Source organism: Pseudophryne corroboree, chromosome 1 (assembly GCF_028390025.1).
Source record: "Pseudophryne corroboree isolate aPseCor3 chromosome 1, aPseCor3.hap2, whole genome shotgun sequence".
In the NCBI taxonomy this organism is placed as follows: Eukaryota; Metazoa; Chordata; class Amphibia; order Anura; family Myobatrachidae; genus Pseudophryne; species Pseudophryne corroboree.
The window spans coordinates 877,178,421-877,202,053 of record NC_086444.1 but is presented as its reverse complement, the minus strand read 5'-3'; the positions used below and the strand labels follow the sequence as shown (position 1 = coordinate 877,202,053).

General features: G+C 47.7%; 1 protein-coding gene across 1 annotated transcript; it reads left to right on the top strand.

The window, feature by feature from the left end:
- The first annotated feature begins 614 nt into the window (after positions 1 to 614).
- On the top strand, positions 615 to 3,152 carry LOC134958459 (interleukin-8-like). Its single transcript, XM_063941125.1, has 4 exons — positions 615 to 761; positions 1,148 to 1,280; positions 1,980 to 2,063; positions 2,857 to 3,152. The coding sequence occupies exons 1-4, from the start codon at positions 695 to 697 to the stop codon at positions 2,882 to 2,884; spliced, it is 312 nt and encodes a 103-aa protein (XP_063797195.1). The 5' UTR covers positions 615 to 694; the 3' UTR covers positions 2,885 to 3,152.
- The last annotated feature ends 20,481 nt before the right edge of the window (positions 3,153 to 23,633 follow it).

The following is a 23,633-nucleotide window of genomic DNA, read 5'->3' as shown; positions in this document are numbered from 1 at the left end:
TGTACTTGTCTTATACCATACCTCCCAACTTTTCGGGTCCCTGGGTCGGGATGCTAGCGCGGCATAGCCACGCAAAGTGGCTATGTGTGGGAGGGCGAGGCCTCGGTCTAGTGGGCATAGCTGAGCATCACGGACCCGTTTATCGAGCAGCTGGGCAGCCTCCTGCTCCACTCCCAGCATTGAATAGATGCCGTGCATGTGCTTGTTTGTTTATGTACTCTGTGATTGGGCGCTGCAGATCCTATGTGGCTCCATATGAATAAAGGATACTAATAATACATTGAAATAATGAGTTAGGGCACAATTACTATATTTTTAGTAGTACATAAGTAACATTAGTACTCACTGCAGATAAAGTTAAAATGTCAGGAAATACTGTATATATTACAAAACAAACATCCTCCTTTAGGGGGAATAGTTGCCACTAGTTCAGACATGTGGTGCTGGGAAAGTTTCCCTACACTCAGGAGTTCCCATACCAAGTGTATTAGCATAGTAATGACACTTTTACTCATTACCCGTGTTGGTTAGGGTCTGGTAGAACTGGAAATTCCTGTTACGCAATGTACAGACTCCTGCTGGGAGAGAGACAGTATAAAAGTGGCCAAGAGCTGCTTTATGAGCAGTAGTCTTGAGACAGAACTTAAAACCACAACTAAATCCAAAGACTGACAGAGGAAGCACGCTTCTAATAATGCAGAGTAGAGTGCACATCCTCCCATTCCTGGCTGTCTGCCTGACTTTCATTGCACTCTCAGAAGGTAAGAATTCTTCACATACAGCAGCAAGTCATACTGTGGCTGTGAGACTCCTGTGATCAACCAGCTAAATTAACCACACACAGGATAATATGGACACACTATTATTATAAGACTTTGCTGATGTTGGATTTTTTGGGGGTTAACTATCATGAATTTTTTTTATTTAATATAAAGGAAAAAAAGTTTAGACCTTAAAATGATGCAGCAATATATATTATAATACAACAGTAAATATATTGCCAAGTGACAGAGAGATGTGCCAGATGAGAGAGAGGATGGCATTACTTCAACTACAAATATAATTTATAACTGTTATTTATTTTATCTTCGGTAGACATACATGGCGTTCTTATACTGTAACTCAGTCCTATATCTTATCATTACAGAAATGACACTGACAAGAGCACGCGAGCTTAGGTGCCAGTGTGTAAAAACAGAGAGTAGGCCAATCTCTCACAGACATTTCCTGAACATCGAACTCATTCCAAAAGGGCCCCACTGCAAACATCTGGAGGTCATGTAAGTATCATTATTATGCAAGATCTCTCAAAATGTCCTGGTAACAAATAACCAGACATTTCCACACGGAATACATAGGATATCCCGGAGCCCGGGATGCCGGCTGATATTGTATGTATTCCTTGAAGGAATGTGGTTAAGATTCCGATGCCGGCATCCCGTACTGCCGGTATCATAACCACATCCCTTCCACACACACATTTGCACACCTTTACACTTTCACACTGTTATAAAACATCACCGTTATATAGGGAATTTACTTATTAGAGAACGCTACATGTTTCTTATTGAATATCTCATAAACTGCTGCTGTTTTAATGAGTAGTGTAATTTCCTATGACTGTTGTCACTTTATTCTTGGCATCCTCAGAGGGATAGATTTGTGCATTGGCATTATTCAATGCACAATGTGACAGCACATATATAAATATAAACAATGTAATATATACAGCTGATTTTAGTGAGTCTTATATTTCTATACTATCTCAAAATAAGTAAACATACTCCATATTCCTATATAATTAATATCATACAGGTATGTGTTGAAATGTAGGAAAATAATGTTTTTTTTGTTTTGTTTTTTACTTTTCTGGACATGGCAAATATGTCATAATTGTTTTTCAGATATGATTAATATATTCACGTAACAGAGAATTTATGGGGTAAATAGTTAAATATAATTCTTATTTCTATCCACAGAGGCACTTTAAAAAATGGTCAAGAAATTTGTTTAGAGCCCACAGCTCCTTGGGTGAAGAAGCTCATTGACAAATATCTGACTGAGTAAGTAGTAATTCTATGACTGCACCATGAAGACTGCTATACCTGGTTTGAGAAATACATACTGTATATAGGATAAACCTATCTCCTGTGAATGCTGTAGATTGCAAAGATGCTATATGTAACTTAGCCATGCCACAGCCATGTACAGGCATAAGAATACCGGCTAACTGATTTTACATAGGTCATAGTAATCAGCGGTGGAATAATATGTGTATAATAATTTACAGCTAGGTTTCTTTATCCCTTATAATGGCGAGCTATTAGAACTCAAATTATAAGCAATATTAGAACCCAAGGTTTATAGTTACTATTTAAAGATGCATATCCATACATTAGTATTGTGTGATACACTTTTTCTAAAACCACAGACACTTTGAACTAGCCACTCCAAAATAGAATAAGCTTCTGCATACAACATGACAAATAGAAGATTAAAGCAGCACAAAAGATAAAATGATGTACATGTAAATGAAGCAGAAGTAATAAAATATATAGCTCACTGACCACAGTTTCTTTATTTATATATATATATATATATATATATATATATATATATATCTCTCAATGACCATACAGTTATGTACATATATCTCACTGGACACATACACTAGTTTCTATTCTGACACATACTGTATCTCCCACTGACCAGGCAGAACCTATATGAAGGAATATGGGGACCGGTACAAACATAATTTATAGTACATTTTATAATAGTTGTAATTCACCGATTAAGCTTCTTGGTTCTTGGGCTCCTGTGTAACAGACTTTAACCTTTCTTTATTTGCTTTTGCAGGCCAAAGACTACAGTATCTCCTAAGTAACTGCAATGTCTTCATGTGAGACACGGAGAGATATCTGAAAAAGAAACTTCCTCCTGCGTTCAAAGAAGGAATATTTTCTAGAGAGACCTGCCAAGCGGCTTGAGCATCTTTTTGTCTACATAGGCTCCATGTAAATAATATGTTGTTACATTTCTCTCTTGTTAACAAAACAATGCCTTCATGTTGTGCTAGTTGGCTTGGCATTAGACAAAAGTGAGCGCTTGCCTCTTTTCTCTATCGTCCTAAGTGGATGCTGGGGTTCCTGAAAGGACCATGGGGAATAGCGGCTCCGCAGGAGACAGGGCACAAAAAAGTAAAGCTTTACTAGGTCAGGTGGTGTGCACTGGCTCCTCCCCCTATGACCCTCCTCCAGACTCCAGTTAGATTTTGTGCCCGAACGAGAAGGGTGCAATCTAGGTGGCTCTCCTAAAGAGCTGCTTAGAGAAAGTTTAGTTTAGGTTTTTTTCTTTACAGTGAGTCCTGCTGGCAACAGGATCACTGCAACGTGGGACTTAGGGGGAAAGTAGTAAACTCACCTGCATGCAGAGTGGATTTGCTGCTTGGCTACTGGACACCATTAGCTCCAGAGGGATCGAACACAGGCCCAGCCGTGGAGTCCGGTCCCGGAGCCGCGCCGCCGACCCCCTTGCAGATGCTGAAGCGTGAAGAGGTCCGGAAACCGGCGGCTGAAGACTCCTCAGTCTTCATAAGGTAGCGCACAGCACTGCAGCTGTGCGCCATTTTCCTCTCAGCACACTTCACTGGGCAGTCACTGAGGGTGCAGAGCGCTGGGGGGGGGCGCTCTGAGAGGCAAATATAAACCTTATACAAGGCTAAAAATACCTCACATATAGCCCATAGGGGCTATATGGAGATATTTAACCCCTGCCTGACTGGAAAAATAGCGGGAGAAGAACCCGCCGAAAAAGGGGCGGGGCCTATCTCCTCAGCACACGGCGCCATTTTCTGTCACAGCTCCGCTGGTCAGAACGGCTCCCAGGTCTCTCCCCTGCACTGCACTACAGAAACAGGGTAAAACAGAGAGGGGGGGCACATTAATGGCTATATATATATATATTAAAGCAGCTATAAGGGAGCACTTAATATAAGGATATCCCTTGTATATATAGCGCTTTGTGGTGTGTGCTGGCAGACTCTCCCTCTGTCTCCCCAAAAGGGCTAGTGGGTCCTGTCTTCATTAGAGCATTCCCTGTGAGTTTGCGGTGTGTGTCGGTACGTGGTGTCGACATGTATGAGGACGATATTGGTGTGGAGGCGGAGCAATTGCCAAATATGCAGATGTCACCCCCCAGGGGGTCGACACCAGAATGGATGCCTTTATTTGTGGAATTACGTGATGGTTTATCTTCCCTTAAACAGTCAGTTGAGGACACGAGGCGGCCGGACAATCAATTAATGCCTGTCCAGGCGCCTCAAACACCGTCAGGGGCTGTAAAACGCCCTTTGCCTCAGTCGGTCGACACAGACCCAGACACGGGCACTGATTCCAGTGACGACGGTAGAAATTCAAACGTATTTTCCAGTAGGGCCACACGTTATATGATTTTGGCAATGAAGGAGACGTTACATTTAGCTGATACTACAGATACCGTAAAACAGGGTATTATGTATGGTGTGAAAAAACTACAAACAGTTTTTCCTGAATCAGAAGAATTAAATGACGTGTGTGATGAAGCGTGGGTTGCTCCTGATAAAAAGTTGATAATTTCAAAAAAGTTATTGGCATTATACCCTTTCCCGCCAGAGGTTAGGGCGCGCTGGGAAACACCCCCTAAGGTGGACAAGGCGCTCACACGCTTATCCAAACAAGTGGCGTTACCCTCTCCTGAGACGGCCGCACTTAAGGATCCATCAGATAGAAAGATGGAAGTTATTCAAAAGAATATATACACACATGCAGGTGTTATACTACGACCAGCTATAGCAACTGCCTGGATGTGCAGTGCTGGAGTAGTTTGGTCAGAATCCCTGATTGAAAATATTGATACCCTAGATAGGGACAATGTTTTACTGTCGTTAGAACAAATAAAGGATGCATTTATCTATATGCGTGATGCACAGAGGGATATTTGCACACTGGCATCTCGGGTGAGTGCTATGTCCATTTCAGCCAGAAGAGCCTTATGGACACGACAGTGGACAGGCGATGCGGATTCAAAACGTCACATGGAGGTTTTGCCGTATAAAGGGGAGGAGTTATTTGGAGTTGGTCTATCAGACTTGGTGGCCACGGCTACTGCCGGGAAATCCACTTTTTTACCTCAAGTCACTCCCCAACAGAGAAAGGCACCGACCTTTCAACCGCAGCCTTTTCGCTCCTACAAAAATAAGAGAGCAAAGGGCTTGTCGTACCTGCCACGAGGCAGAGGAAAAGGGAAGAGACACCAACAGGCAGCTCCTTCCCAGGAACAGAAGCCCTCCCCGGCTCCTGCAAAAACCTCAGCATGACGCTGGGGCCTCTCAAGCGGACTCGGGGACAGTGGGGGGCCGTCTCAAAAATTACAGCGCGCAGTGGGCTCACTCGCAGGTAGACCCCTGGATCCTGCAGATAATATCTCAGGGGTACAGGTTGGAATTAGAGACGGATCCTCCTCATCGTTTCCTGAAGTCTGCCTTACCAACCGTCTCTTCCGAAAGGGAGAGGGTGTTGGAAGCCATTCATAAGCTGTACGCTCAGCAGGTGATAGTCAAAGTACCCCTATTACAACAAGGAAAGGGGTATTATTCCACTCTATTTGTGGTACCGAAGCCGGATGGCTCGGTAAGGCCTATTCTAAATCTGAAGTCCTTGAACCTCTACATAAAAAAGTTCAAGTTCAAGATGGAGTCACTCAGAGCAGTGATAGCGAACCTGGAAGAAGGGGACTTTATGGTATCCTTGGACATCAAGGATGCGTATCTACACGTTCCGATTTACCCCGCACACCAGGGGTACCTCAGGTTCATTGTTCAAAACTGTCACTATCAGTTTCAGACGCTGCCGTTCGGATTGTCCACGGCGCCTCGGGTCTTTACCAAGGTAATGGCCGAGATGATGATTCTTCTTCGAAGAAAAGGCGTATTAGTTATCCCATACTTGGACGATCTCCTAATAAGGGCAAGGTCCAGAGAACAGCTGGAGACAGCTTTAGCACTATCTCAAGAGGTGCTAAGACAACACGGGTGGATTCTGAATATTCCAAAATCCCATTTAATCCCGACAACTCGTCTGCTGTTCCTAGGAATGATTCTGGACACGGTTCAGAAAAAGGTTTTCCTTCCAGAGGAAAAAGCCAAGGAGTTATCCGATCTGGTCAGGAACCTCCTAAAACCAGGAAAAGTGTCAGTACATCAATGCACAAGAGTCCTGGGAAAAATGGTGGCTTCTTACGAAGCAATTCCATTCGGCAGATTCCATGCAAGAATATTCCAAAGGGATCTGTTGGACAAATGGTCAGGGTCGCATCTGCAGATGCACCTGCGAATAACCCTGTCACCAAAGACAAGGGTGTCACTTCTGTGGTGGTTGCAGAAGGCTCACCTATTAGAAGGCCGCAGATTCGGCATTCAGGATTGGATCCTGGTGACCACGGACGCCAGCCTGAGAGGCTGGGGAGCAGTCACACAAGGAAGAAACTTCCAGGGAGTATGGACGAGTCTGGAAAAGTCTCTTCACATAAACATTCTGGAACTAAGAGCAATCTACAATGCTCTAAGCCAGGCGGAACTTCTCCTGCAAGGAAAGCCGGTGTTGATTCAGTCGGACAACATCACGGCGGTCGCCCATGTAAACAGGCAGGGCGGCACAAGAAGCAGGAGTGCAATGGCAGAAGCTGCCAAGATTCTTCGCTGGGCGGAGAATCACGTGATAGCACTGTCAGCAGTGTTCATCCCGGGCGTGGACAACTGGGAAGCAGACTTCCTCAGCAGACACGATCTTCATCCGGGAGAGTGGGGTCTACATCCAGAAGTCTTCAACATGTTAATAGACCGTTGGGAAAGACCAATTGTAGACATGATGGCGTCTCGCCTCAACAAGAAACTGGACAAATATTGCGCCAGGTCAAGAGATCCACAGGCAATAGCTGTGGACGCACTGGTAACTCCTTGGGTGTACCAGTCAGTGTATGTGTTTCCTCCTCTGCCGCTCATACCAAAGGTATTGAAGATCATACGGCAAAGAAGAGTAAGAACAATACTAGTGGTTCCGGATTGGCCGAGAAGGACTTGGTATCCGGAACTTCAAGAGATGCTCACGGACGAACCGTGGCCTCTACCTCTGAGAAGGGACCTGCTACAGCAGGGTCCCTGTCTTTTTCAAGACTTACCGCGGCTGCGTTTGACGGCATGGCGGTTGAACGCCAGATCCTAAAAGGGAAAGGCATTCCAGAAGAAGTCATTCCTACCTTGATTAAGGCACGGAAGGAAGTCACCGTGAAACATTATCACCGCATTTGGCGAAAATATGTAGCGTGGTGCGAGGATCGGAGGGTTCCGACGGAGGAATTCCAACTGGGTCGTTTCCTACATTTCCTGCAATCAGGATTATCTATGGGTCTCAAATTGGGATCCATTAAGGTTCAAATTTCGGCCCTGTCAATATTCTTCCAAAAAGAATTGGCCTCTGTCCCTGAGGTCCAGACTTTTGTCAAGGGAGTACTGCATATACAGCCTCCTGTGGTGCCTCCGGTGGCACCGTGGGATCTAAATGTAGTTTTAGATTTCCTCAAATCCCATTGGTTTGAACCATTGAAAAAGGTGGATTTGAAATATCTCACATTGAAAGTGACTATGTTACTAGCCCTGGCCTCTGCCAGGAGAGTATCTGAATTGGCGGCTTTATCTTATAAAAGTCCTTATCTAATCTTCCATTCGGATAGGGCAGAACTGCGGACTCGTCCGCATTTTCTCCCTAAAGTGGTATCAGCATTTCATCTGAACCAACCTATTGTGGTGCCTGCGGCCACTAGCGACTTGGAGGACTCCAAGTTGTTGGACGTTGTCAGAGCCTTAAAAATATACATTGCAAGGACGGCTGGAGTCAGAAAATCTGACTCGCTGTTTATATTGTATGCACCCAACAAGTTGGGCGCACCTGCTTCTAAGCAGTCGATTGCTCGTTGGATTTGTAACACAATTCAACTTGCACATTCTGTGGCAGGCCTGCCACAGCCTAAAACTGTAAAAGCCCACTCCACAAGGAAGGTGGGCTCATCTTGGGCGGCTGCCCGAGGGGTCTCGGCATTACAACTCTGCCGAGCAGCTACGTGGTCGGGGGAGAACACGTTTGTAAAATTTTACAAATTTGATACCCTGGCAAAGGAGGACCTGGAGTTCTCTCATTCGGTGCTGCAGAGTCATCCGCACTCTCCCGCCCGTTTGGGAGCTTTGGTATAATCCCCATGGTCCTTTCAGGAACCCCAGCATCCACTTAGGACGATAGAGAAAATAAGAATTTACTTACCGATAATTCTATTTCTCGGAGTCCGTAGTGGATGCTGGGCGCCCATCCCAAGTGCGGATTATCTGCAATACTTGTACATAGTTATTGTTAACTAATTCGGGTTATTGTTAAGGAGCCATCTTTAAGAGGCCCTTTCTGTTGTCATACTGTTAACTGGGTTTAGATCACAAGTTGTACGGTGTGATTGGTGTGGCTGGTATGAGTCTTACCCGGGATTCAAAATGCCTCCCTTATTGTGTATGCTCGTCCGGGCACAGTACCTAACTGGAGTCTGGAGGAGGGTCATAGGGGGAGGAGCCAGTGCACACCACCTGACCTAGTAAAGCTTTACTTTTTTGTGCCCTGTCTCCTGCGGAGCCGCTATTCCCCATGGTCCTTTCAGGAACCCCAGCATCCACTACGGACTCCGAGAAATAGAATTATCGGTAAGTAAATTCTTATTATTAGCATTAGATTCCACTAGTATTAATGGACATGGTCACCATTTTTACTGCATCAATTTCTCTGTGATTTTAGTGGAATTATTATACATGCAAGCTAGTGTTAAAGGGTAAACCAATCAGATTCTAGCTAACATTTATCATTTTGTTTTAAAAATGATAATAAGTGTTGAATTGTCAACATCATATATTCCTATGTTCTAGTTTTCAGGAATAGTTCCTTTAGTAATACTAGAGCGAAACATAACTGTTCCAGCAACCATTGAATGGCTCTCAAATGACACTTTACAACAGGTTGAGAAGGACCATATGCAACACTGAAGACTTAATTATTTCTAGGTACATATGAAGGAGTATTATTGGTATTTCATATACCATATCAGTATTGAATTGATAATATCAATGGGACTAGTTCATCTGTTATTTTTATATAAGGACTAGCAGGTTTTACATTTTCTGACAGAAAGGTGAAATGTAAATGTAATATATTTATATACCGTATATATACAAGATTTACTTGGCATACGTATTAAGCAGATAAAGCATATTGCCATATGAAATAAGCTTACTGAGATGCATTGAGTGTACTGTAACTTTATTCTATCTGCTGTAAATACTGATAATTTATTTTTAATATTACATTGCTGGGTTATTTATAATATTTTAAATTATTTTTATATGTGTGAATATTGTACAAGCTCACTGACTTTGTTGATTTGTATATGAATTAAAATTAATGTATGTATATAAACAATTGTCTTGATTTTGAAGCTCCAAAAACAAAAGCGCCTAAAACAAAGGTGTAAACAGCAATTTATTTGTATAATACAAATGAATCAAGACTATGAATTACTGAGTATTTAGGCTATTCTCCATACCATGCAAACCAAAAACACATATGAATAAAAGTTCATATAACAAGATTTTCAATGCATTTTTTTATATATATTATATACACACAAATACTAAACCACAGCACTCACCACCCCAGAGATGGGGTACATAACTGCACTTACCACCCATAGGGTGGGGTGCATGTAGCCCATGACCACATTAATCAAATACATACAAACAGAAAGGGTGGTAAGTGCAGTTATGTACCCCGCTTCTGGGGTGGCGAGTGCTGTGGTTACATGCACCCCACCCTATGAGTGGTAAGTGCAGTTGTGTACCCCGCTTCTGGGGTGGCGAGTGCTGTGGTTACATGCAGTCCACCCTATGAGTGGTAAGTGCAGTTGTGTACCCCGCTTCTGGGGTGGCGAGTGCTGTGGTTACATGCACCCCACCCTATGAGTGGTAAGTGCAGTTGTGTACCCCGCTTCTGGGGTGGCGAGTGCTGTGGTTACATGCACCCCACCTTATGAGTGGTAAGTGCAGTTGTGTACCTCGCTTCTGGGGTGGTGAGTGCTGTGGTTACATGCACCCCACCCTATGAGTGGTAAGTGCATTTGTGTACCCCGCCTCTGGTGCAGAGCCAGATTAAGGGGGGGCTCTGGGGGTATGTACCCCAGGCCCCCTTTTGTAAAAGGGCCCCCCGCGGCCCCGCCACCTACCACAGATCAGATCTTTGATCCGATCTGCGGTACTGAGCTCCGGGCAGCGGCTCCCCACTGCACTGCCAGACGCTTGTGCGGCCGCGCCACAAGCAGGGCAGGCAGCTGGGCGATGGCTATCCCGGCTCTACTGGCTCACGTCTTCCGTCTGCAATTACAAAACACTGTCGCGGCGCCGCACGCCAATGACGCCACGTAGAGGGAGCTGAGCTACAGGGACTACAGGCAGGGCAGCTGAGCGACGGCTCAGCTGCCCAATCATCTGTGAAGCAGCAGCCTGCGGCTCAGCCATTGACTGGGTGCGCAGGCAACAAGGAGGACAGCCTCTGGAGTAAGGGGTTGTGGTGTGGAGCCAGCGCCCAGCGGAGTGTGCTGCTTGGAGGACATACAAAGAGAGAGGAACTCTCGCTCTCCTATGTGTGACAGCAGCCTTCCAGCAAAGTTAAAAAAAGTAAGGCTGGCTGCAATTAAAGTTTAGGTTCTGGGTTATTTATACTGTATGTATATATATATATATATATATATATATATATTCCATAGACAAAAAACCTTACGGTTTAATGGACGTGTTCCTTGCGCAATACAGATATGGTATGCCATCATAGCAGATTCAGCACTCTCACAGAGTAAGACAGCTGTCACTCACACAATGGTGGAGCTGCTAATTCACAGATTTGTGTGCTCATTGGAACACACACCTGGGGGTATATTTACTAAGCTCCCGATTTAGTTTGATTTTTTTATTTATTTTTTTCAAAGTGTCATCTCTGGAATTTACTAAACAGAAATCTCGGCAGTGATGAGGGCATTCGTATTTGTTTTAACGGCAGAGTTCACAAATATGAATGAATACACCATCGGTCAAACACGCCTTTTATTTTATACAACTCGGTAATTTACAAAGAATTCGTATTCACTATCACTGCCGGCAATAGCCAAACACTGCCGAGCAATGTTACAATTCGTAAAAAAAAGCAGTTTTCAAATAGACCTGCTTTTTTTATCCGTATTCTGATAAGCATGCACGGATCAGTGAGATCCGTGCATGCTTATCTGTTGAAAAAATACAGGGGAAAAATAGCGTAGGGTCCCCCCATATTTAAACAACCAGCATCGGGCTCTGCGTCCAGTCCTGGTTCAAAAAATATGAGGGACAAAAGATGTAGGGGTCCCCCGTATTTTTGAAACCAGCACCGGGCTCCACTAGCCAGAGAGATAATGCCACAGCCGGGGGACACTGTTATACTGGTCCCTGCGGCTGTGGCATTACCCCCCCCCCCCCAACTAGTCACCCCTGGCCGGGGTACCCTGGAGGAGTGGGGACCCCTTAAATCAAGGCCCCCCCCCCTCCAGGAACCCAAGGACCAGCGGTGAAGCCCAAGGCTGTCCCCCCCCATCCCCCCCATCCGTGGGCGGTGGATAGGAGGCTGATAGCCTTTGTGTAAAAAGAAAGAATATTGTTTTTTGTAGTAGAACAACAACAAGTCCCATCAAGCCTCCCCCGCAAGCTGGTACTTGTAGAACCACAAGTACCAGCATGCGGGGAAATAAAGGGGCCCCTGGTACCTGTAGTTCTACTACAAAAAAAATACCCCCAAAAACCCACTACACAGACACCGTGAAAGTACAATTTCTCTTACGTCCTAGAGGATGCTGGGGACTCAGTAAGGACCATGGGATAGACGGGCTCCGCAGGAGACATGGGCACTTTAAGAAAGAACTTTAGGTATGGGTGTGCACTGGCTCCTCCCTCTATGCCCCTCCTCCAGACCTCAGTTTACTACTGTGCCCAGAGAAGACTGGGTGCATTACAGGGAGCTCTCCTGAGTTTCCTGAAAGAAAGTATATTTGTTAGGTTTTTTATTTTCAGGGAGCCTGCTGGCAACAGACTCCCTGCATCGATGGACTGAGGAGAGAGAAACAGACCTGCTTTAATGTTAGGCTCTGTTTCTTAGGCTACTGGACACCATTAGCTCCAGAGGGATCGGTACGCAGGTCTCACCCTCGCCGTCCATCCCAGAGCCGCGCCGCCGTCCTCCTCGCAGAGCCGGAAGATAGAAGCCGGGTGAGTATGGGAAGAAAGAAGACTTCAGAGGCGGCAGAAAACTTCAGATCTTCACTGAGGTAATGCACAGCAGAAAAGCTGTGCGCCATTGGTCCCACACAGCACACACAAACGGTAGTCACTGTAAGGGTGCAGGGCGCAGGGGGGGCGCCCTGGGCAGCAATAAAACCTCTTTTTCTGGCAAATGTGTATATATACAGCTGGGCACTGTATATATAAAGAGCCCCAGCCAGGTTTTTTGATATTTGAGCGGGACAGAAGCCCGCCGCCGAGGGGGCGGGGCTTCTTCCTCAGCACTCACCAGCGCCATTTTCTCCACAACACAGCGCTGAGAGGAAGCTCCCCGGACTCTCCCCTGCTTATCCACGGTGAAAGAGGGTTTTAAAGAAGGGGGAAGGGCACATAATTGGCGCAATATACAGATTACAGTGCTATCTGGGTAAACATATTGTGTGTTTTTTCCTGGGTCATTAGCGCTGGGTGTGTGCTGGCATACTCTCTCTCTCTGTCTCTCCAAAGGGCCTTGTGGGGGAACTGTCTTCAGATAAGAGGATCCCCTGTGTGTGTGGTGTGTCGGTACGCGTGTGTCGACATGTCTGGGGTAGAAGGCTCTCCTAGGGAGGAGGTGGAGCAAATGAATGTGGTGTCTCCGTCGACAACGCCGACACCTGACTGGATGGATATGTGAAATGTTTTAAGTGCTAATGTGAATTTATTGCACAAAAGATTAGACAAAGCTGAGGCTAGGGAACAGCCAGGGAGTCAACCCATGTCTGTCCCTATGTCACAGGGACCTTCGGGGTCTCAAAAGCGCCCACTATCCCAAATAGTAGACACTGATACCGACACGGATTTTGACTCCAGTGTCGACTACGATGATGCAAAGTTACAGCCAAAATTGGCTAAATGTATTCGATATATGATTATTGCAATAAAAGATGTTTTGCATATCACAGAGGAACCCCCTGTCCCTGACACAAGGGTACACATGTATAAGGGAAAGAAACCTGAGGTAACCTTCCCCCTTCTCATGAGCTGAACGAGTTGTGTGAAAAAGCGTGGGAATCTCCAGACAAAAAACTGCAGATTCCCAAAAGGATTCTTATGGCGTATCCTTTCCCGGCAAAGGACAGGATACGGTGGGAATCCTCCCCTTGGGTGGACAAAGCGTTGACACACTTATCCAAAAAGGTAGCGCTGCCATCCCAAGATACGGCTACCCTAAGGGATCCTGCTGATCGCAAGCAGGAGGTTACTTTGAAGTCCATTTACACACATTCTGGTACTTTACTCAGACCGGCTATTGCGTCGGCTTGGGTTTGTAGCGCTGTAGCAGCGTGGACAGATACCTTATCAGCGGAGATTGAGACCCTGGATAAGGATACCATCTTATTGACCCTAGGACATATAAAAGATGCTGTCTTATATATGAGAGATGCTCAAAGAGACATTGGTTTACTGGGTTCTAGAGTCAACGCTATGTCGATTTCTGCTAGACGAGTCCTATGGACCCGGCAATGGACAGGTGATGCTGACTCAAAAAGGCATATGGAGGTTTTACCATACAAGGGTGAGGAATTGTTTGGAGAAGGTCTCTCGGACCTGGTCTCCACAGCTACAGTAAATCCAATTTTTTGCCTTATATTCCCTCACAGCCTAAGATAGTGCCACATTATCAAATGCAGTCCTTTCGGTCACAGAGAAACAAGAAAGTACGAGGTGCGTCCTTTCTTGCCAGAGGTAAGGGCAGAGGGAAAAAGCTGCACAACACAGCTAGTTCCCAGGAACAGAAGTCCTCCCCGGCCTCTACAAAATCCACCGCATGACGCTGGGGCTCCGCTAAGGGAGTCCGCCCCAGTGGGGGCACGTCTTTGACTTTTCAGCCACATCTGGGTTCACTCACAGGTGGATCCCTGGGCAATAGAAATTGTTTCTCAGGGTTACAAGCTGGAATTCGAAGAGGTGCCTCCTTGCCGGTTTTTCAAATTGTCCCTGCCGGCTTCTCCCCCAGAAAGGGAGTTAGTGTTAAATGCAATTCACAAATTGTATCTTCAGCAGGTGGTGGTCAAGGTTCCCCTACTTCAACAAGGGAGGGTATAAACCGGACGGTTCGGTCAGACCTATTTTAAATTTAAAATCCCTGAACCTATACTTGAAAAGGTTCAAGTTCAAGATGGAATCACTCAGGGCGGTCATCGCCAGCCTGGAAGGGGGGGATTTTATGGTATCCCTGGACATAAAGGATGCATACCTTCATGTTCCCATATATCCACCTCATCAGGCGTACCTGAGATTTGCGGTACAGGATTGTCATTACCAATTTCAGACGTTGCCCCGAGGATTTTCACCAAGGTAATGGCGGAAATAATGGTGCTCCTGCGCCGGCAGGGTGTCACAATTATCCCGTACTTGGAGAATCTCCTCATAAAAGCGAGATCAAGAGAGCAGTTGCTGAGCAGCGTGTCACTTTCACTGAAAGTGTTACAGCAACACGGCTTGATTCTCAATATCCCGAAGTCGCAGTTGGTTCCTACGACTCGTCTGACCTTCTTGGGCACGATTCTGGATACGGACCAGAAAAGGGTTTATCTTCTGATAGAAAAGGCTCAGGAACTCATGACCCTGGTCAGGAACCTATTGAAGCCAAAACAGGTGTCAGTGCATCACTGCACTCGAGTCCTGGGAAAGATGGTGGCATCGTACGAGGCCATTCCCTTCGGCAGGTTCCATGTGAGGACCTTCCAATGGGACCTACTGGACAAGTGGTCCGGGTCACATCTACAGATTCATCAGTTGATCGCCCTGTCCCCCAGGGCCAGGGTATCTCTCCTCTGGTGGCTACAGAGTGCTCACCTTCTAGAGGGACGCAGGTTCGGCATTCAGGACTGGGTTCTGGTGACCACGGACGCGAGCCTCCAAGGTTGGGGAGCAGTCACACAGGGAAGAAACTTCCAAGGACTTTGGACAAGTCATATACAAGCCATATACAACGCCCTTCGTCAAGCGGAGACCTTACTTCGCGACCTACCAGTTCTGATTCAGTCAGACAACATCACCGCAGTGGTTCATGTAAACCGCCAAGGCGGCACAAGGAGCAGAGTGGCAATGGCGGAAGCCACCAGGATTCTTTGCTGGGCGGAAAATCATGTAAGCGCACTGTCAGCAGTGTTCATTCCGGGAGTGGACAACTGGGAAGCAGACTTCCTCAGCAGGCACAACCTGCATCCAGGAGAGTGGGGACTTCATCAGGAAGTCTTCGCACAGATTGCAAGTCAGTGGGGACTGCCCCAGATAGACATGATGGCGTCCCGCCTCAACAAAAAGCTGCAGAGGTATTTTGCCAGGTCAAGAGACCCTCAGGCGGTAGCTGTGGATGCCCTAGTGACACCGTGGGTGTTCCAGTCGGTTTATGTGTTTCCTCCTCTTCCTCTCATCCCAAAGGTGTTGAGAATAATAAGAAAAAGAGGACTACAGACAATTCTCATTGTTCCAGATTGGCCACGAAGGGCCTGGTATCCGGATCTGCAGGAGATGCTCACAGAAGATCCGTGGCCTCTTCCTCTAAGACAGGACCTGTTGCAACAGGGGCCCTGTCTGTGCCAAGACTTACCGTGGCTGCGTTTGACAGCTTGTCGGTTGAACGCCGGATCCTAGCGGAAAAGGGCATTCCGGATGAGGTCATTCCTACTCTGATAAATGCTAGGAAGGACGTGACAGCTAAACATTATCACTGTATATGGCGAAAGTATGTTTCTTGGTGTGAGGCCAGGAATGCTCCTACAGAAGAATTCCACCTGGGCCGTTTCCTTCACTTCCTACAAACTGGAGTGAAGTTGGGCCTAAAATTAGCCTCCATTAAGGTTCAGATTTCGGCCTTATCCATTTTCTTTCAGAAAGAATTAGCTTCTCTCCCAGAAGTACAGACTTTTGTGAAGGGAGTGCTGCATATTCAGCCTCCTTTTGTACCTCCGGTGGCGCCTTGGGACCTTAACGTGGTGTTGAGTTTCCTTAAGTCACATTGGTTTGAACCACTCAAAACGGTGGAGTTAAAATATCTCACTTGGAAGGTGGTCATGTTGTTAGCCTTAGCTTCGTCTAGGCGAGTTTCGGAATTAGCGGCTTTATCACATAAAAGCCCCTATCTGGTTTTTCCTATGGATAGGGCGGAATTGCGGACTCGTCCTCAATTCCTACCTAAATTGGTCTCTTCCTTTCATATGAACCAACCTATAGTCGTGCCTGTGGCTACGCGTGACTTGGAGGATTCCGAGTCCCTTGATGTGGTCAGGGCTTTGAAAATTTACGTTGCCAGGACGGCTAGAGTCAGGAAGACAGAAGCACTGTTTGTCCTGTATGCAGCCAACAAGGTTGGCGCTCCCGCTTCAAAGCAAACTATTGCTCACTGCATCTGTAACACGATTCAGCAGGCGCATTCTACGGCAGGATTGCCGTTACCAAAATCGGTTAAGGCCCATTCCACTAGGAAGGTGGGCTCTTTTTTCGGCGGCTGCCCGAGGGGTCTCGGCACTACAGCTGTGCCGAGCTGCTACTTGGTCGGGGTCAAACACCTTTGCAAAGTTCTATAAGTTTGATACCCTGGCTGAGGAGCACCTCCTGTTTGCTCAATCGGTGCTGCAGAGTCATCCGCACTCTCCCGCCCGTTTGGGAGCTTTGGTATAATCCCCATGATCCTTACGGAGTCCCCAGCATCCTCTAGGACGTAAGAGAAAATAAGATTTTAAACCTACCGGTAAATCTTTTTCTCGTAGTCCGTAGAGGATGCTGGGCGCCCGTCCCAAGTGCGGACTACTTCTGCAAAACTTGTTTATAGTTTTGCTTACTAAAGGGTTATGTTATAGTTTCATCGGTCTCGGACTGATGCTATGTTGTTTTCATACTGTTAACTGGTTAGTATATCACAAGTTATACGGTGTGAATGGTGTGGGCTGGAATGAATCTTGCCCTTGGATTAACAAAAATCCTTTCCTCGTACTGTCCGTCTCCTCTGGGCACAGTTTCTCTAACTGAGGTCTAGAGGAGGGGCATAGAGGGAGGAGCCAGTGCACACCCATACCTAAAGTTCTTTCTTAGAGTGCCCATGTCTCCTGCGGAGCCCGTCTATCCCATGGTCCTTACGGAGTCCCCAGCATCCTCTACGGACTACGAGAAAAAGATTTACCGGTAGGTTTAAAATCTTATTTTTAATTACACACACTTACACACTCACATACTTACCTACATCCAATGGTGCGATTCACATCCACTTGCCATGTAGAATCCACGGATGACCTGTAAAATAAAATTATACTTACAACTACCAAACCTGTGTAGATCTGTCCTCTTCTTTCACGTCGTAATCCACGGACTTGTTGAAAATAATAAACCAAAAAACCCGAGCCACGCTACTAAAGGGGTTCCATATTTACACATGGAACCCCTTTACCCGACTGGCGGGACCCCACGTGACTTCTGTCAGTGAAGGTCCCGCCAGCCAATCAGGGAGCGCCACGTCATGGCACTCTCCTGATTGGCTGTGCGCGCCTGCCTTGTCAATCAGGAGGAGCGCACTGGTTAGAATGTAGCTTAGCGCAGCTCCATTGTAACCAATGATGGGAACTTTGCGGTCTGCGGTAGACCGCAAAGTTAACTGTGGTCACCCACAAGAGTCTTACCTCATCTGTGCAACTTTTGTCTTCTGCTCAGACCTTCAGTTGCATAGACTGCATGTGTGTATTCCAATGAGCACACAAATCTGTGAATTAGCAGCTCCACCATTGTGTGAGTGACAGCAATCTCACTCTGTGAGAGTGCTGAATCTGTACTTCCCTACAGGCTGTGATGGCATACCATATCTGTATTGCGCAAGGAACACGTCCATTAAGGCATCAGCCTTAATGATCGGAATTTCATTGCTTTTTGGAGTTTGAGTGGAAGAGTTACAACAGGTTTCTGAAATGCCAGATCATGTGTAAGAAGCCTTAGGGCTGTAACACACACTCCGGTTTTTCCCGGATGGCAAAAAGCCGGACAAACTTTGTCCGGCTTTTTGCCATCCGGGAGAAACCGGCAGTGTCTGTCACACAGGACGGCTTTTAGCCGTGTGTGATGCTGTGCGCATGCGCAGCATCATACACGGCTACAGTAAAAACCGTTGTGTGTGAAAGCTCCCCTTCACACACACGGTTTACTGGCTCCAAAGACGGCCCGGCGGCCGCCCGGCCGCCGGACCTTCCAGTGGTGAGACCCGGCTGCAACCCGGCAGCCGGGCCGGGGCCGTGCAGTGTGAAGGGACCCTAGCCCTCACACTGTTAACTACAATGCCGGCACGGGAAAAAGCTGTCCGGCTTTTTCCCGTCCGGCAAAAGCCGGGTAGTGTGTTTCAGCCCTTAATGGGACATGTGAAACCGTAAGGTTTTTTGTCTATGGAATTTCATAGCTTTTTTTTTAAATTTATTATTTTAATTCAGAAATGTAATATTTCACTGTAAAAATAAACATTTGGGGACAAATGTAATGGAGTGCGATTTTTCAAGTGTCTAATAAATCGCATCAAATGGCACGTTTGTAAAGTGTGATTTTTTGCTAAAAATTGCAAATGTAATAGGGTGTAATTTTTGGTGTAAAAACGTGAGTCGCATGCAATGTTTTGCGATTTTTTATTAAAGGAAACATGCGGTTTTTAGTAATAAAAACATTTGTTTTTCAATACATGTTTTCATTACTTTATGCACTTAGCCAGTAGCGTGCATAGGGGGTCATTCTGAGTTGATCGCTAGCTAGCAGATTTTTGCTGCCGTGCAAATGCTAAGCCGCCACCCTCTGGGAGTGTATATTGGCTTGGCAGAAGTGCGAACGCTTTCATCGCAGAACGGCTACAAAAATAATTTGTGCAGTTTTAGAGCAGCTCAAAACCTACTCAGCACTTGCGATCACTTCAGACCATTCAGTTCCGGATTTGATGTCACAAACCCGCCCTGCGTTCGTCCAGCCACGCCTGCGTTTTTCCTGGCACGCCTGCGTTTGTCCGAACACTCCCTGAAAACGGTCAGTTGCCACCCACAAACGCCCCCTTCCTGTCAATCACCAGTGCAACTGAAATGCATCTCTAGACCCTGTGTTAAACTACATCGTTCGTTGTAATAGTACGTCGAGCGTGCGCATTGCGAGGCATATGCAAAAGTGCCTTTTTTAGCCTCATCACTGCACAGTGAACAAATGCAGCTAGTGATCAACTCGGAATGACCCCCTTAGATCAGTATGATCTGTGCATGCTTCTCTTTGGAACAGTAGAGTAATAGTTAAAAATAAAAAATGCAGGTCCCCCCCAAAAGCATAATCAGCCCCGGGCTCTTTGAGCTGGTCCTGGTTGCATAAATACGGGGGGAAAATTGACTAGGGTTTCCCCCGTATTTCAACAACCAGCACCAGGCTCTTGGACCGGTCCTGGCTCCAAATATATGGGGGACAAAAGAAGAAGGGGTCCCCTGTATTTTTAAATCCAGCACCAGGCTCCACTAGCTAGGGAGGTGACGCCGCAGATGGGGGACACTTTTATACAGGTCCCTGTGGCCACATCACTCACCCCAACTAGTCACCCCTGGCACGGGATCCCTGGGGGAGTGGGTCCCCTTAAATAAAGGGGTCCCTCCCAGGCACTCAAGGGCCAGGGCTGATAGCCATTAACAGTGTAAAAAATATATATATAGTCTTTTGTTGTGGAACTACAGGTCCCAGCATGCGGGGCATTAAAGGGACCGCTGGTACCTGTAGTTCCACAACAGAAGAAATATTCAAATAAAGACACACACACTGTGAAAGTATGAAAGTTTATCAAAACACACTTACATACTCACACATACCTACATCCCACGCTGAAATTCACGTCCCCTTCTCCAGTAGAATCCATTAGGATACCTGTAAAAAAGAAAAAATATACTCACCAACAATATGGCGGAGAACAGTCCTTTTCGTTCCAAGTAGGCAACCACAGGGTTAAAAAAAAAAAAAAACCCGGTCCTTGCAACTAAAGTGGATACATGTTTACACATGTATTCCCTTTCTCCGAATGCCGGGACCCCTCTCGACTCCTGTCACTAGAGGACCCGGAAGCCAATCAGGGAGCGCCACATCATAGCGCTCTCCTGATTGGCTGTGCGCTCCTGGCCTGTCAATCAGGCCAGGAGTGCTTAGGCAATAATAGGATTTTAATTACCTACCTACCTACCGGTATATCCGTTTCTCGTAGTCCGTAGAGGATGCTGGGGTCCACATTAGTACTATGGGGTATAGACGGGTCCACTAGGAGCCACTGGCATTTTAAGAGTTTGAGAGTGTGGGCTGGCTCTTCCTTCTATGCCCCTCCTACCAGACTCAGTTTAGAAAATGTGCCCGGAGGAGCCGGTCACAGCTAAGGGAGCTCTACAGAGCTTCTTTAGTTTTATTATTTTCTTAGAGTTATTTTAGGCACATGAAGGCTCCTGGCAACAGCCTCCCTGCTTCGTGGGACTAAGTGGGGGAGTAGTGTCCGCCCAGAGGGGTCTGAGCCACTATCTCTGCTGACAGGACATTAGCTCCTGAGGGTGCTGATCGCTAGCCTCCCCAGGCGACCGCTCACTCCCGCAGCATGCCGCCACCCCCTTACAGAGCCAGAAGATTTTGGTGGCGAGTCAGGTGTCCCGCGCGCGTGCGTCAAGTGTCCCACGCATGTATATGTGTGTGAGTGTCGGATGCTGCGTTTGTATGCGTTAGCTGCCGCGTGTGTGTTGGGTGTGAGTGGCAGGTGCTGCATGCCTGTGTGTGTGTCAGGTGCTGCATGCCTGTGTGTGTGTGTGTGTGTGTGTGTGTGTGTGTGTGTGTGTGTGTGTGTGTGTATGTGTCAGGTGCTGCATACGTGTGTGTGTGTGTGTGTGTGTGTGTGTGTGTGTGTGTGTGTGTGTGTGTCTCAGGTGCTGCATGCCTGTGTGTGTGTGTGTCAGGTGTGTGTGTGTCAGGTGCTGCATACCTGTGTGTGTGTATGTGTGTGTCAGGTGCTGCATGCGTGTGTGTGTGTGTGTGTGTGTGTGTGTGTGTGTGTGTGTGTGTGTGTGTGTGTGTGTGTGTCAGGTGCTGCATGCCTGTGTGTGTGTGTGTGTGTGTGTGTGTGTGTGTGTGTGTGTGTGTGTGTGTCAGGTGCTGCATGCCTGTGTGTGTGAGTGTCAGGTGCTGCATGTTTATATTAGTGTGTCAGCTGTTGCGCATGTGTGTGAGTCAGGTGTTGCACGTGTATATGTGTGTGTGTCAGGTTTTGCGAATGTATGTGTGTGTGTGTGTGTGTGTGTGTCAGGTGCTGCGAGTGTATATGTGTGTGTTAGGATCTGTGCGTGTTAAATGCCATGTGTTAGTGTGTCAGGCGCCGCATGTGTATATTAGTGTGTCTGATGCTGTGATTGTGTGTATTTGTGTGTCAGGTGCTGCCTTTGTGTGTGTCAGGTGCTGCGTGTGTGCTAAATGCCGCTCCCCCCCCCCCCCCCCCACACACACACACACACATACCGAGAACTCTGGATCTGCTCTCACTCCTGAGGAGCGCCGTCTTCCACAGATGCTGGCAGGTTGTCTTTCCCCTGCCTGTCACCAGCTCTGCTGTAAGCGTTCTTCAACGACTGTCAGCATGTAGCATGTACTGCTTGTATGACTGCAGACCAGTGGTTCCCATCACACCCCTATATTAAAAAAAGGCACAGGGGACTGGACGGGGGGGGGGCACGCACGGCACAGGACTGTATAGGGGATCGACACTCAGGGTGTAGGGGACTATACAGTGGGGAAATGCACAGGGTGCACGGGACTGTATAGGGGGCGACACAGGGTGCAGGGGACTGTTAGGGAGGGGTGACACGCATGGTGCAGGGGACTGTATGGGGGGGCAACACGTAGGGCGTAGGGACTTACGGGGGGGCACGCAGAGGACTGTAAGGGTGGGGGCGACATGCAGAGTGCAGAAGACTGTACAGGGGGGTCAACACGTGGGGCACAGGGGACTGTACAGGAGGTGACACGCAGAGCACGGGACTGTACAGGAGCTGACACGCAGGGCTCAGGGGACTATACGGGGGATGGTGACATGCAGAGCGCAGGGGACAGTGCCGGATGAAAGCAACATGCAGTGTGCAGGGGACTGTACTGAAGGGGGCAACACACAGGGTGCAGGGGACTGTACTGAAGGGGGCAACACACAGGGTGCAGGGGACTGACTGTACAAGGGTGGGCAACACGCAGAGCACAGGGGACTGTACGGTGGGGGTGACACACATAGGGCGCAGGGGACTGTACCAGGGGAAAGCGATACGCAGGGCACAGGACTGGGTGAAAGCGACCTGCAGGGCGCAGCGGACTGTATGGGGGCGACAGGCAGGGTACAGAGTACTGTATGGGTGGGGGGCAACACGCAGGGGAGTGTACGGGGGTAGGGTGACATTCAAGACGCAGAGGGCTGTATGTGTGTGGGAGCGGTGGCACGTAGGGCACATGGGACAGTGTCGGGGAAAGCGACGAGCAGGGCACAGGACATGGGGAAAGCAACACGCAGGGTGCAGGGAACTGTGTAGGGGGGGACGACACGCAGGGAGCAGGGGACTGTATGGGTAGCGACACCTAGGGTGCAAGGAACTGTATGGAGGGCAACACGCAGGGGACTGTATAGGGGTGGACGACACACAGAGGACTATATGGGGGAGCAACACACAGGGACTGTACGAGGGTGCATAATGCAGGGCGCTCTATGTGGGTGGCGACACGCAGGGTGCAGGGGATTGTACAGAGGGCGACACACAGGGAGCAAGGGACTAACGAGGGCGACATGCAGGGGACTGTACGGGGGGGGTGACATGCAGGGCGCAGGGGACAGTACTGGGAAAAGGCGACATGCAGGGCGCAGACGTCAGTACCGAGGGAAAGGGACACGCAGGGCGAAGAGGGCGACATGTAGGACACAGGGGACTGTACTGAAGGGGGCGAAACACAGAGCACAGGGGACCGTACAGGAGGAGCGACATGAAGGGCACAGAGGACTGTATGGGGGGGACGGGGGAACACAGGGCACATGGGACTGTATAGGGGGCAGCACGCACAGCATATGGGACTGTACGGGGGTGACACGCAGGGGACTGTACAGGACAACACGCAAGGCATAGGGGATAGTATGGGGAGGCGACACACAGGGTACTGTATGGGTGGGGGCGACGCACAG